Consider the following 15,823-nt stretch of genomic DNA (forward strand, 5'->3'; position numbering starts at 1 on the left):
GCATTACTTCCTTGGCTCAACTTCTGTTGGGCTGTTTCTTCTGCAGTTAAGAATACAATACTTCTATTTGTACAGCAATTTTATTTTTTGTGACTAAATTTCAGTAAATGCTTTCATACTGAAACAAGATCTTGAGGCCAGAAGAGTTAGAAGGCTGTACTGAGTGCAGGTGGCAAGGCTTTGGTAGCAGGGGAGCTGCAATGGTGGCCTCTGTGAGAAGAGGCCAGGGGTTGCCCGTGCTAGACATGGCTGGTTCCAGTGAACTCACCACAGGACAGAGCTGAGCCAGTCAGCTCAGTGGTACCTCTGTGAAAACATTTGAGAAAGGTGAGTAAATGCTGGAGGGAAAGAGGAGGAGGGAATAAAGGCTGAGAGAGAGCAGAGAAAACTGCAGAGGGAAGACAAAGGTCAGGAGGAACAGAAGGTGCTCCACAGTGGAGCAGGTATCCACTGGCCTGTGGAGCACCTGTGCTGGAACAGGTGGATATTCCTGAAGGAACCGTGGCCCATGAAGACCCCATGCTGGAACAGAGGAAAAGAGTGAGATGGAAAGAGCATCAGAATGAAAATGCTATGTACTGACCATAACCACCACTGCACCAGATCCCATGTGCTGCTTGAAGGGGTTTAGAGGAGTCTAGAGTGAAGTTAAGCCTGGGAAGGAGGGGAGAGGAGGTTTAAGGTTTGTCTTTCTTTCCCACTACCCAAATTAGTAATGACATTTTAATTTTAATTGGCAATAAATTAATTAATTTACCCAAGTCAAGTCTGTTTTGCCTGCAACAGTAACTGGTAAGCGATCTCCCTGTCTTTAGGTTGGTCCATGAACTTTCTCATTCCTATTCTTCCTATTTTATTCCCCTGTTCTGCTTGGGGGGAGGAAGTGGCTGGGTGGGAGTCTGGCTGTTAGCCAAGGCTGACACCAATACATAGGAGCTTCTAGAATGGAGACAGTCACCGACTCTTCTGAAACTGGTCTGTAATGGACTGTACAAAACTAACTAGTAACCATAGCTCTGGGAGATGTGAGCTGTCAATACCCAGTGAGGTTTTGAGTTTGTTATTCAATGATAATACTAGATGAGGCTCAAGGGGGCAAAAATATTCAAAGGCATAAGGGGGGTGGACTATTTTGTTTCTTTACATTTCAGGTAGTAACTTGAGACCAATAACAGAAGAAGTGTTAGGGCAAACTTAGTTAAAAATAAACCCACAAAATATATTATTGATTGTCCTGTCTCAGATGGTCTTCAGACGTTTGGTTATAATGTGTTTTCTACATGTGTGTTTTACTTCTTGGTTCAACTAATTAAATCCTGATACAAATTTGTAGTTGGAGGATAATCAGTTGATATCCAGCAGATCTTAAATGTTCTGATTTAGGTAAGTTGACTGGGCATATACTACTTATTTTAGAGGTATTTCTATATAAACGCATTTCAACTTCATTGAGTGTATTTTTATTTTTCTAAAGAATAACATTAATAATGGAAATGCAGGATGCTTCCTAGGATATTAACAAATGTTTGGGGGTTATTGGCCTTTAGCCATGCCTCAGGCCATCAGCTCCTTTCAGATAGTTCCTAATCCCCAAGAAGTGCCATAGGCCTCAAATTATTATTGCTTAATTCAACACTAGATTTGCTTTAAAAACTTTTTTAGTTACCTACCTAACTTGCTGGCTTGCAACCTCTAGTGCTTGGCCAAGTGCTGCACAGTGAGAGCTTTCTTACACAGCACTATCGTGAAGGATATTTCTTCCCTTCTGGTCATGGACAGGTGTAGTGCAAATAAAAGAGCAGTGTGGTTGTACAGCTGGCATGGTAACTTCTGCCTCATTGAGGTTTATTGCTGTATGAAGCAATTTAGGCATTCATAGGAGATCTGGTGAAAATATTTTGCTATTAACACCAGTATTTCAAAACAAAGGAAAATGTTTGTAAGATTTTGTACTCTGTCAATATTTGAGGTATTAACAGTGTGTAGTACTTAGCATTTGGTCCTCATAACTTGCTGGAAATTGTTTAAGTAGTTTCTTTTTGATGCGAGATCTATGTTCTACACAGTGTAGTCTTAAAACTTTTGTCCTCAGTACTTTCCTTGTTGCTAAACTGTGGCTTTTTATACTGTTCTTAGTTTGATGTATTTAGTGTATGCTTTGGAAGCGTATACAGGAAGTATTCATCACTTATTGTTTTCTGATCTCTCTCATTTTCAGAACTCTCCAAGTTATTTTCAGTCTTGTGTTTTAGAACCTAAAATACTTATTTTCATGGCTTACCTTAACTCATGGCACTAAGTTGTCACACAGCAGAGCATTGGCTGAACCAAAATAGTTCCCCAGTTTCTAGTATCTGCTGCCGGTGAGTGCCTGATGAAAGAAAAACCATTACAGAGATCGCATAACTGAAGAAATGGGAAATTTTGTGTTGAAATTGGTTCATTTTTGTCTCCCTTCCTTAGTAATTTCCTTAGCAATTAGTAATTCCTCCAGATTTTGAGGAGAACTAAACAGTTATTTATTCTTATTCAAAAACTCATTCCACTCCGAGACCCCACCTGGAGTCCTGTGTCCAGCTCTGGAGCCCTCAGCACAAGGACATGGACCTGTTGGAGGAGGTCCAGAGGAGGGCCACAAAAATGATCCGAGGGCTGGAACACCTCTCCTACAAGGACAGGCTGAGAGAGTTGGGGTTGTTCAGCCTGAAGAGAGAAGGCTGCGGGGAGACCTTATTGTGGCCTTTCAGTACTTAAAGGGGGCCTATAGGAAAGATGGGGGCAACCTCTTTAGCAAGACGTGTTGTGACAGGACAAGGGGGAATGGTTTTAAACTAAAGGAGGGTAGATTTAGACTGAATTTAAGAAAAAATTTTTTACAGTGAGGGTGGTGAAAGACTGGAACAGGTTGCCCAGAGAGGTGGTAGATGCCCCATCCCTAGAAACATTAAAGGTCAGGTTGGACGGGGCTCTGAGCAACCTGCTCTAGTTTAATATGTCCCTGCTCACTGCAAGGGGTTTGGACTAGATGACCTCTAAAGGTCCCTTCCAACCCAAACTGTCTTATTCTATTCTATGATTCTATGAAATCTCACTTCTTTTCCTCACTACTTAGACTTGCATTCAGTGGGATTTTTTCCCAATGTAATTAGAGCAGATTAGTCACTCATTTGTGTAGTTACTGGTAATAAAACCAGTCACTTCTAAGAGGTGTTTTCCACAAGGATCGTGTTCCGCAAGAGCTATGATTACACATATCATTAACCATTATACTACATTCATGTTGAGAAAGTTCTCTGTGCAGATTTAGCTTACTTACACTTACCAGTTTATATATCCTCATCTATGTTGTCCGTATGCTGCACTAACTAATCCATGGTAAAGCTCATTTCTACACGCCATCAAGAAAAGTTAGAAAGATTATGATTCAAGAACTGAAAGATATCACCCCACAGAACTGAAGTTTGTCCAGTTCTGCCAGACAGTTATAATAGTTGAATGTTTTCCTGCAAATATTTCTTTGTGGCATCACACTGGAACAGTATTTGGTACCAGTATATTTTCTAGGAAAATTCTTTTGTCCGTAGTTATTTAGTGAAGACACTATTCCATATGATAAATATAATTTATCATGTATTCAAATTAACATGATGAAGATGATCATTAGCAGAAAAACACTGGGGGAGCTTTTGCAGTTCTCACTGTTAAGCTGCTAAGCTTTTTCTGGTAGACTGTTGTTTGGCATAGCTGTGAAAGATGTCGTTTTCCATCTCAAAGGGTATAAACAGTACCCTTGCATAAGAACTAAATTTCATATTTCCTAAAGTCTCAGTCCGGACCTTTAATCGGCTACCTGTGTGTTCCGGCAGAGTTTCCAGCTATCCATGATGTCAGCTGAGGCAGAAACGAAACAGCAGAGACAAAATTGGTTATTTGTGCCTTCAAAGGGCTTCAGACAGGGTAAAGAGCACTCCCTTAGCTATGTGCTGAGTGGCCCTCTTAACCTGGTTAGCATGGGTCAAGAATGTGTGAGACTGTAGTAAATGGGATTTAGATTTGTGATTCACCTTCAGGGACTTGGGTTGAGCTGCCAAAGGAGACTCCAGTGACTCCAATGGAAGGCTGCCTTCCCTCGCTTTTTTGTTGTGTGTGTGTGTGATCTGCTAAATGTGCTTGTTTATAGCTGGGTGTGCCTTACATGGCACTGTTTCTCTGTTAAATACCCAGTTCAGTAAATTTCAGAGATCCCCTTTCTGTTACACTAAAGGAAATTATCTCGCTGTGTAAAAATAACAACAGGAGTTACTCTTCTTGCCTTGAGTCTGTTGAAAATGTTTTACCTTAGTTGTGAATATGCTGCTCATCTTTCCCTTCCAGTTCTGTGCTTGTAAAGTAGCTGTTTCACTTGTCAACAGTTTGAGTTGTGAGTTTATTCAGAACATGGAAATATATCTGATTAGAGCAGCATAGAAGGCTGAATAGATTGTTTTTTCAACTTTTATTAAAAAAAAAAACAACACAAAACAAGGGATGAGGTTAAAACTGATCTTTAATGATGAAATGAGCAAGAGTTTTCTGTATAAACAGAAGCTCTTGGGTCAGGATACAGGGAACAGATCAGAGAGGGAATGTACAAAAGCCAAAATAAAGTGAAACGGTAGATAAGTCTAAGTGATGTGTTACTCTGGAGAGTTTTGAAAGGCAGGAGGGTCACTCTTTAAGTTGGACAGGAAGATGGTTAATGCAGTTAGTGGGGTAGATGGGTAGTGTCCTGATTCCTGGGTAGATTTCTAGGTTCAGGGAAATAAACGAAGTCTGAAAAGACAACTTGATGATCAGCTGCAGAGGTGCTTATAGGCCTTGGATGACAGAGTGGAAGAACAATACAGGTGATGAAGGTCCAGCATTATATTTGATGGAGGAATTGCTGATGACTGTCTTAGGAAGAGAAAGAAAAAGCTAACATGTAAACTCAGCCCTTTAAAAAATAAGAATAGTGTGTAATATTACCAATTTATACTAAGTTGAGAGCTATTTAGCAGCTTCTGTATTTTAGGAAAATTTTCTGTAATACTGTGTAGCTAAGATTTTTGCAGTCAGTAGTTAATTCAGTAGACTGAATCCAGTCATTATGATAGGATGTCTCTTGTTTTTTTATCTTCATTCTTCACCCAACTTTGCCAATGAATTTTTAATGAGGGTACAATTTTATAAAAATTGTGGGTCTTCTACAATTTATTTGTTCCCTGTTGAGCTTAGTGAATTTAGTCCCGTGAGTAAAGTTACTTGTGTATGTTGTGCCAGGCTAGAATCTTTCTCAATTTCTTCTGTTTCTGAGGGAACTATAGAAAAACAACTAACTGAAAATAGGGAGGAAAAATGAGAGTAATGCAGACCTAGCTAAAAACCAAAGCCCTTCCGCTCCCCACAAAAGAAACAAAAACAGGAAAAAAGATCAAAATCACGAAAAGCAAACCTAGCTGTGTGTCTTCTAAAAATCTTATCTACATATTTAAACATTATTTTTTTCTTTCGGTTTAACATTTTGTTTTTCCATATCGTATAAAAAGTATTACAGATTTATATATTGGTACAGATGAAGTGAGCTCTTGAGTTTCTTACTTCACAGTATTTTTTCAAATGAGAGTCCTTTCCCTGTCTCCCCTTTTTTCTTCATAGGATGTCTGAATTCGATGATTTGGACACAGAATTGGTGCAGACATTTAGACTAAGGATTGTAATGTTGTTATTTCTGTTTATTGCTGTAAGAAATGTTGAATTGCAATACAAGTGGCTTATTTACTATTAGCTATAAAATGAAAAATCACCTTCAAGCTTGAAGTTCCAAAATTCAGAAGAATAAACATGGTATTTCCTTGAAACAGGGAAATTGCTTGTGTTTTTGTAGAAAACTATATCCTGCATGAAATCAATGATAGACTAAATTGTTAGTATAACAATTAATTAAAGCAGATATCGGTTATAAAATTCTCATTAAATTGTTCTGTGCAGTCATCGTGTATAATTAAGACCCACAGGAAAACATTTGAAACCCTGATGTTCTCTTTTATTGTATTTGCAGATTCACATCATAGATTTTGATGATGAAAATAACATTATAAACAAAAACGTTCTCCTTCATCAAGTGGGTGAAATTTGGCACATTAGTACCAGTCCTGCAGATAAAGGTATACTAGCAACCTGCTACAATAAAAGTAAGTCCTTTCTGACAATGGTAAACTTGTTGAAGTGTTCTGATATTTTTCAATGTGCAAAGATTGAACATCTAGCTATGTGTAAACCTTTAAATTGGAGTTATCAACACAGGCATTTTTTCAAAAAATCTGTTGTACCTTGACCTATACCTCATTTGTCTCGTATCCTTAGGCCATCTTGGTTAGAAGTCTACTTTTGCATTCATGTCAAGGAAAGCAGCAAAATAGAAGTATTGCTTGCCTGATTAACACAAAACATAGCAAATAAGATATATTCCTGTTATTTTAGGATTCATTCTTTTTATTGGTTTTTTGTTTGCTTTTGAAAGTGGAAGTGTCTTTCAAAACAGCATCATGCTAGCATCAAGCTCTCTTTAAAATTGCTCGTGAAGTTCGTATATAGTATTACTTGTCATATGTTTAGCACCCACAGAGAAATATAAATTATCATCTAAATATTTCATCAGAAACAGTAGGAGTGCTCCTTGTGTAACCTAAGTGCACAGCTGTTGAGATTAAGGATCTCTGTATTTCCTAGGTGAGGCAGGTGTGAAGATTGTATGTAACGAGGCTTGAAAGATCCACTTGCATCACTTGGGGGAGGGAGTACTTACTTTTTCTCTCTGGCAACCAAAAGATCTGTGCTGTCAATTGGAATAAATATCATTTCTTCCAATAGATATTAATCCATTCTTTCATGGAAATACAGTCCAAGAATATAAGAATAAGGTGGTGAGTTTCAGACTTCATGCGTCTGTGGACAGGTGTAGAGTTGTGAACTCCTGCTGCTCAACATTGTGACTATGTTAGAGAGAAGGTTCCAGGGTTGCTTGTTTCTCCTAGTTCTTTTGGATTGAAATAAGTGCTAAAATTTTAATTTCTTTCACAAATCTTATGTGAATCTTTTAAAGGCAATTATAGAAGGTAAGTAGAGTAATAAAGAGCTTTTTTCTAAACTGAAAATGATTGTGGGTGTTTTGACTAAGATAGAACACTGAAATGGTATTGGCCTGTTTTTTGATTACTCTTTACACTCTGGTTCACTTACTGGACCTAACTTCCTCACCTTGCCAGCAATCCATGGAGAAAATGAGAAAGCAGTACTCAGGCCTGAAATTCTAAAGTCATCTTAGTAATTTTCTGGCTAGTTTCAGTGGAGAATCTGAGAAAGATGTCTGAAGTCTCCTTTAAAGAAAACCAAAATGAGTTTCTAAGCTTCTTTCTCAGCTTTTCAGAGTTGACTGCATTTTTTTTTTTCTCTTGAAGAGTATTGTGCTGCATGGAATAGCATACAACTTCTTAAAGAGTTTACCTCTTTTTCCCTACATAACTGAACAGCAAGGTGGTACAAGATAACTTATCAAGTCCAGTATTTCATGTATGTAATGTACCATTTAATGTTACCTGGTCTTTATTTAATTTGTATCTATTTTTGAGCTCAAGTATTGTTCTAGAAAGTATGGTGAAAACAAACAATTTTATACCCTTTTTATGAAAAAGGCCTATATTTGTTTTATGTTCCTTATAGCATGTTATAGCATTTCCTTATAGCAATATGCATATTAATTGAAAATCCTCTTTGGGAGAGAGCTTACTGGGGTTGCTAAAATTCGGCTTCTATCTAAACACTCTAAATTTCTGTGAGATTTTTGACTGCTGTTACTGGACCTATTAATTCATATGCATGTTTTCTATTTTAGCTTCTTTGTGTTCTAGACTTAGTTTACCTAGTTTCTGAACATTAAGCTTTATTGTTTGTACTTCATGCATCTTCATTTAGAATCATCAGCTATAAACTTTCTGCAGAAAACAAGATCTGGTTCTTAAATGACTATTGATGACTCTAAACTAGCAACATATAGAACAGAAAACGCAGCATGGGGTTCTAATATTGAAGAATAGTGAGTTTAGCAGACCACTTATTTCAAGTAGTAATTCAACCAAATGAAGTAGTTGAAACCTTTAAAACACTTTTATGTATTTCTTTTTCTTTTTTTTTTTAAATTAAAAAAGACTTAACTATTTTCCTCATTGAAGTACCAGTCCAATGAGGTGGCATTGTCAGGAACAGACATAGGTACTGTGACCATCTCTTGTGTCTGAGCCCAGTATTTCTGGCAAATCTTGACTGTTGTTGAAATTGGAAGATTGAAGAAATGTGATGTGTGTCCATTATTAATAGCTATTAATAACTTTCTTAAATAAGTGGTGAAACGTGGCATTGAAGAAGAGAGGAATCATGTACGTTTTGCTTTCATAGTTCATTGAAGTAAGCTAATGGAGTAGGGTGAAGCACTCATGAAAAGACTTTGACATTTCCTCTTCTATATTGGGAGAGAAACTGAGTTTTCTTTTACTTTCTCACACTTACAGACAGTTGGCATAACCAAGGTATGAATAAGGTCTTATGTTACTTCATGAAAAACAGATGTAGTAGGTGCAAACAAAAGAGCACTTAATTCACAGCTCTCCTTTGTTTTTTGTATGAGAGGAGAAGTATGTCTTCCATATAGGAAGTTTGGGGAATATAATAATGGTTGAACTGAAAGTAATGCTGTGTACCCACTTTGAAGAAAGATTTTGAGTCTCAATTAACTTTTTAAAAACATCTTGTAGCTAGTGATACAAAAAAAATATTGATTCCTTAATTTGTTTATTTGCTTTAGCGTTTCAGTCACCTGGGCTTGCTGTTTTGCAGACCACAGATTAATTCTTTTTCTAGAGCTGACTTATGCAAGATACAGGATTTCTTTTAAAACACACTTTCCCCACATTTCAGCTAGTCTTCCTTTTTTAATCATACCATATTTTTAAAATGCAATGAAAAATCTTTTCGCAGTATCCAGTTATCATCCCCTGTAATATTGAGACATTCAAACTCTTTTTTTTTTGACAGTTAATACTACTGCCTCAAAAAGTCAAAGGCAACACTAGCAGTCTTGCTGTATATTTTGAAATACAAGGGATCTGATGTTATTTGCTTCTGTTTTCTTTTGTAGGGATAAAACTTAGCAAAATCATGTAATATGCAAAGCTTTTTAATTTCTGCTGAGTGCTAAGAATTGAATGAAGGAAACGGATGCTCGTATTCAGCTGGTAATGGTAGATTATTTGTGGGGTCAAGAATTGAATGGAAAATTGTAAGCCCTCTGTGTGTGTTTGAGAAGGATGCTGATAAAATAATTTTCGGAAGCTTTTACTGTTCTGGTTGAGAGAGGCCTTGGATTGATGTAACAGGGCTCTTAATTAGAAGTTGAAAGATCCTTTTGGATGGAGAAGCTACTATGTTTGGGTTTTGTTCTTTTTTTCCTTCAAAGGCGGCATTTTAGCTACTTCTAAGCATGATGGTGTGGGATTTTACAGATCGGAAGCTTTTTTTCATGTGTGTGGATATGTATGTATGTATGGGGGAGGTTCCTCCTGATGTATATACAATGTATATACAGCATCTGCTTCCAAAGTGAGGCTTTTTTCCCCTGAATCATACAGGTAGGAAACTTCCTTCAAAAGGACTGATACTAATGGAGAAACAATCTACCCCTCTCTGGGGCATTTACAATTTCCCCCCCCCCCCCCGGCCTTCATGGATATGTGAAATCTTTTTACTTGTCCTTGACACATATAAGTGAAAGAGGAATAAGGAAGTAGAACTTCAAATGTAGATTATTGTTATCATTTATTATTATTATTTATTGGTACACCTCCTGAAGAGCAAAGTCATGTGAAAAACCTTAACATAATAACTAGGTATCTATGTCAGTGAAAATTAATTTCCTTGTTGTCCACTAGATTATTTTAAGTGCTGACTTCTGACAAATTCAGGGCTGTTTTGAGTAAATGGATAAACTAGCAAGTGACCCAACTCTACGCAACATCTGTCACAAGTACCAATGCAGCATATTTCAAAAATTGAAGGCAGACTCTTCACTCTTATTTTTGGCAGCTGGGTCAAATAAGAGTTACTGCCCTTTTACATAAAGCCTGTCAGAATATTTGCTCTTTACTAGCATATTGATTCTATCGTCTCTTTGAAGTCTTATGCTTTCAAGAAAAGTAACTTCCTTAAAAAGGAAAATAAGGTGGCTTAGATAACTTTCTACTGAAAAGTCATGGAGAAATTTAAATCCTTGAATATGCAGTTTGGGAACTGTGTTCTCTAAACAATGAATAAAGTTAATTTAAATGATGCCTTGTATTCTTATATTCAAGATGCTTTATTAGGTTAGCATTATATAAGTAGGTTTTAAAAAGGAAAAAACCCCTTCCTTTCTCTCAAGTCAAAACCCAGGAAAACTCATGTTCTTGTTAGCATCAGTATTTACTACTTGACTCTCTAATTTTGACATTACATCATTAAAAAGCCTTGTATCTTTTCATTCTGGATGGTGATATTAACTAGTACAATATTGGTTCCAAGAGCATTGGAGCAAATACATGTCTGGATATTAACCAGAAATTCCATTTTCTAGGCCATTTTGTCTTTATATTAAGACAAAACTGTGCAACGATCTCTCCACCCCTCTCCATGCACACACAATAAAAATACCGATTTTGAAAAATTGTGTAATTGCAAAGGGAAAACTTACTCTACTCAGTTCCTGCCTCAATTATAGTGGTCCCCCTTCCCACCAATGATGGATATGTCACTTAGGGAATTTTATATTACTACTGCTGATGTTATAGGAAGATGATTTTATTATAAAGTGATAGACTTACTAGTTATGTGTAATCTTGTCTGTCAGCAAAGATCAGAAATGTACTCTGCTGGAGGCATAGTACTTGCCTATACTACACATTTCTAACATACTCAGCGATATTGTATTCAAGAAATGTATTAAAGACCATTCCTGTTCAGCTCATGTGGCTAATAAACAAGATGTGTACTTGGTAGATCTAGTAATTGATCAGAGGTGATGTTCTTCTGCTATTTGTTTTTTTGCCACCTTTGCCATTAAGAATTGCTTGTCTCATATTCAAATGATAGTTGGCTGTAGTCAAAGCGTGATAAAACATTAAAACCTATTTAGTAACAGGCAATGTTTTCTAAGTTTAGATTTGCATCTCTGTTTTAATAAATAAACAAGATTTCCTAGGGTTTTTAAACAAACTCTATGGTGGTGGAGGGAGAGATACCAGCATAGCAACCTGTGAACCTAGTGGCTTCCCTGTTTTAGAAACATAATTGGATCCTTCAGATCCATGATTTAAAATAAATAAAAATCCCTGACACTTGAGCCACCTATTTTAGGCAGTCATTACACTGAGTTAATTTTTTTTTTGTTTTGGAAATATGTTTGGCAGCTATTTGGTATTGTGAGCATTGTAGGAAGTAGGAATGCTCTATTTTATCCCAGATTCCTTAAGTGAAGGGAGAAACGTGCATAAATATGTGAAAGAAGCTAGGTTTAAGGCGGGGGAAGGATTAATATATTTGTATCTTAGGGCTGGGGGAAAAGAAGACTTTGTAAAATTAATCTAGATTAATTTATGCTTTGTTAGTCAGTTTTGTGACATATTAATGCATCATTTTTCCCCTCTGTTGTGGCAAGTCAACTGATTTAAAATGAGGGTGGGCTTTCTTTTTTCTTGAACAGGATAAGGTTGCTACTGACAGTTTTAAAGTAGGTAAGAATTAAGGGGAAAAAATGAATTTGGTAGTCTTAGAGTTTTAGAAGTTGAATTGAATTGTTACAGTTCAGTATGATATAGATTAGGTTTTAAAAAAAAGCTAGAAGGACGGATTGTTGAGAGAAGGGTACAATGTACAGAGGGTTTGGGTGATTATAATAAAGGTGGCAATAAGCTAGAGTACCGCAGTTGCATTATAATTAGTTAATAATTAATCTCTGAAAAGTTACGTCTGCTTCTTTGCCTCTGATATTAATAAATATCTTAAAGTTATGTTCAAGAAAACAGAAATCAAATCGTTTGCTTCACAGTGGCCCAGAAATAAATGGGAGAATGCTGTATTTAGTGGAAGATCCCTGTCAGAAGAATTTTAGGAATTTTACACCTTTCTTTTTTGCTATTCTGACTAGCTGTAGTCAATTGACTATTCATTTTTTAGGTTTTTTAAAATGTGACAGGAGTGACACTTTTAAAAACGTCAATAAAAAAGGTGACAGAGTAATTAAGGAGATTATAGCATCTTAGTAGAAATGCCCTTTTAAGTATCAGAAAAGAATGATGATGGGGTGGGGTGGGGGTCAAGAATGTACCCTCCAAATAATGATATAAACCAATGAGAAGAATAGTACACTAAATATAGTATAACTTTTAAAATGAAGGTAAATTAGTCTTCAAATGTGCAAGAAATCGGTAGTCATCCAAGACCTTTATTCACCTGCTAAGGAGAAAGTAATTTAATGTGTGTATCACTATTTAAAGTTTGAAAGAAGCCTTACTTCACTATTCAGAAGAGCATCCTAGCCTACACTAGGATAAATGTTTTGCTGTGATAAGGTGAAATGCCAAAAACCTGTACCTCACACTAGAGTGGAGTCACTTGGGAACCAGAACACTGAAAACTTGACAAAGCCCTAGACCCACTGGAATACGTTCCATATACTGTCTCAGTATTGCTGAAGTTTCAGACTACCGGAAGGGAAGTAAGAAAGCCATTTGAATGGACTTCTGAGGCAGGGACTCAATGTCGTTGTGACTAAATGTCTGCCTGTTCTGTTTTTTTCATTGTTAGTGTGGTTGGTGGTTTTTTTTTTTTTTTGTTTGCTTTTTTAAATTAGTGGTTTCTATTTTACATTTTCTTTCCTTTTTATGTACGGCAAATCCCCCTACTTTACTGAGACCTTATGTTCTTCCACCTTTCCGTGCTATCTGCTATGAAATTATCTGTTGATTCTGAAATTGTTGAGTCTTCTAGCTTTGCTTCGGCTGTAAGATGAACCTCAACTTCTCCTTATACTGTTTCAAACTGCAAACTAAACAAGGTGTTTATGCTGGTTGTCTATGCAATTGTGAATTGGGTTGTAAGAGCATTTTCTCAGCCACAAGAGTACCCTTCTGTAATTGAAAACTTGAAAATTGAAATGGGACATAATGGGCCACAAAAAATAACATTGAAGTCTCATGTTTGGAATCGTTTACCTGATGATGTCAAGCAGGGTGGGAACAGGTGTGGCAAGTGTGTGTGTGTGTGAGCTGTATCAACACTGAAAATTATTTAAGGACAAAGCGACCCTTAGCCGCTAGCTTGTTGAGGGGTAAAGCCTGCTGACTGCAAGAATCTTAACATTGAATAACCAGTCTTTGATATCAGGCAGCTGGCTGCTTTTGGTTTTACTGATTGCATCGGTATTGCTATAATGATGATTTTTGCTGGAAGCTGTAACCCATAGGGTAAAATAAATAGTCTCAGGATATTAGACTGATATTCTTGAGGTTAGATGTATTCCAGTAACTTTGAGCAGAGCCATGGCATTGACCTAGGGGCTGACTGGCAATAGGGCATACTGTTAAACTGCTCGGATGTTCCCTGTGCAGTTTTGGTGTGGGCCACCTAGCACTTTCAGGCAATGATGCCCAGAGGTAGTCCAAGAACATCATGAGCAGTTTGAGTGTAGCTGCCTCCTTTCAGCTTATCCTGTGGAGAAGAAAAAAAAAAAAAAGACGGGGGGGGGGGGCTTAACTGTGCTAGCTGGCCTCAGGGCTGGAGAACTGTACCTGACTTTGAGTTGCCAAAAAATAAAATATCTGTCATGGTTATCCATTGCAGTTTGTTATAAAATAAACATATTGTTTGTTTTGGAGAATGTGTTGCAGGATGCAACAGGGTACAGGGTGCAGAATGCAAGTACTTCAGAAATTAGAGGTCATGATAAAGATACATATATCTTCATACCTTTATTTAATGATCAAGATTTTCTGTTTGGCTGATCTCAATGGTATAGTGGTTCTGTTGTGCAGCATATTCCACAAAACTGACAGAAATAATTTCAACGACAATTTGGTGCCTCTAGAGTAGAGGATATTTTGGAACAGAGTTATCCTTTTATATGGCATTTATACAGAGTCTAGTGGTCATGTTGTGATTAGGATTGCTAGGCATTGTGCAGGTATGTCTTAAAGAATGCTGATGAATTAAAAAGAAAGCTTTACACTTCTCAATTTGAAGTGAATGTTTAATTACTGAATATTAGGTGCACACGTTCATTTGTCTAATGATGATAATTGTCTAATTTATCTTGGAGCTCTTGCTTCTGAAAAGCACAGTTTTTTCTAGCTGCGTTCAGGTGCCAAATTCTGAATTAGATGGTGGGCCAGAGCTCTTTGCCAGCATGGTCATTTCTGAGTTTATAGGAAGGTTGAGTAATCTGAGGTTTAAGAAATGTTCATACCTTTACCTATTAAAAGGGAATAATTCAAATTTTAAATACAAATGTCACTAAATTATATAGAATATACTGAAGAATTGTTTTAGGAGTTGCTTGTGATTCTTTTACCCACACTTTTAATAACTGAATGATCTTCAGCAGAACTTTGAGAGAAATAAGTTGGTGCTTTTTTTTTTTTTTTTAAAAAAAAGCTGATGTCTCTTGTTCTTGGTGACACTGAAACCATAGGTAGTTCTGAGGAAAGATGCTGGTGTCATGTGCTGTATGATACTTCTGTCATCTGTGAAGCATGTGAACTCAGTCTCATCAATGACAATTAAAAACTGACAGCTATTTTGAAGGAAAGCAGTTTTTCAGAGTGCTGTATGGCGTGCTGCTTGGAGAAGAATGCTCATTGGTTACTCTTAGGGTTTTCTTCTTAAAAATTTCTGTGGGAACAGAGGATGCATGACGTGTTATGTACAGGTAAACATGGAAATGCAGGGATGAAACGAAAGACGTGTGTGTTTTTGATAGATTTGTTGTGTTGTTTTTTTTTTTTTACTGACAATGACAGATCTCTAAAACATTAGGAAGAATACTTGACAACTTGTTCTTTGGGTGTCTTGAGTAGTAGTTCATGAAGGTGATACTTAAATCATTTATGAAGAAAAGTATTAGCAGGAAACTCAGCCCTAAAATGTTGAAATGCCCCTTAACATCAAATTACTCTCAACTGCTGATGGAAATGCACCATCAGGTGAAGGAAAAGTGAACATTTAAACAGTTTAACTTGTATGTTCTACCTGAAACTACACTTACTGCTGTACTAACGTGACTAACATATCTGTCTGGTGGCAGTGTACAGACAGATTTAAAATTATTTTATCCTAGTGGTATATCAGTATATCGTACCAAGCATTTGACTTAGGACTTTTATTCCTAGTTTTCTCCATCTTGCATTTGTAATATTTGTTATATTTGTTCTAGCTGCATTTTTAAAATAATTTTCTGATAAAAAGTTATACCTTTTGAAAGATTTTTATTTCTGAATTTGCATAAGATCAGTTTATTCCTGTGGAGGTCTAGAAGCATATTAAATTTTTTATTTAAACTCCTATTACCAATTTTAGCAGTTTGAACAACCAAAAAGCATTAGTGATTTTTAAATTCCACTTTCTGACTTGTGAAATAAACTTGCTTACAGTCAGGAAGATGGCTCCTCAAGAAGGCGTAAGCCCTGATGCTCTAAAGCCTAGGGTTTTGATAAATTCAACACTG

General features: G+C 36.7%; 1 protein-coding gene across 3 annotated transcripts in view; it reads left to right on the top strand.

The window, feature by feature from the left end:
• EIPR1 (EARP complex and GARP complex interacting protein 1) overlaps nucleotides 1–15,823 on the top strand; it is a 145,943-nt gene that overhangs the window by 14,763 nt on the left and 115,357 nt on the right. For all 3 annotated transcript variants that reach the window (XM_075086893.1, XM_075086890.1, XM_075086891.1), the window contains exon 3: nucleotides 6,080–6,212. In XM_075086893.1, coding sequence (XP_074942994.1) covers nucleotides 6,080–6,212 — 133 coding nt within the window. The remainder of the gene's footprint in view (nucleotides 1–6,079; nucleotides 6,213–15,823) is intronic.

The sequence above is a fragment of the Phalacrocorax aristotelis genome, chromosome 3, assembly GCF_949628215.1.
Source record: "Phalacrocorax aristotelis chromosome 3, bGulAri2.1, whole genome shotgun sequence".
NCBI classification, from domain to species: domain Eukaryota; kingdom Metazoa; phylum Chordata; class Aves; order Suliformes; family Phalacrocoracidae; genus Phalacrocorax; species Phalacrocorax aristotelis.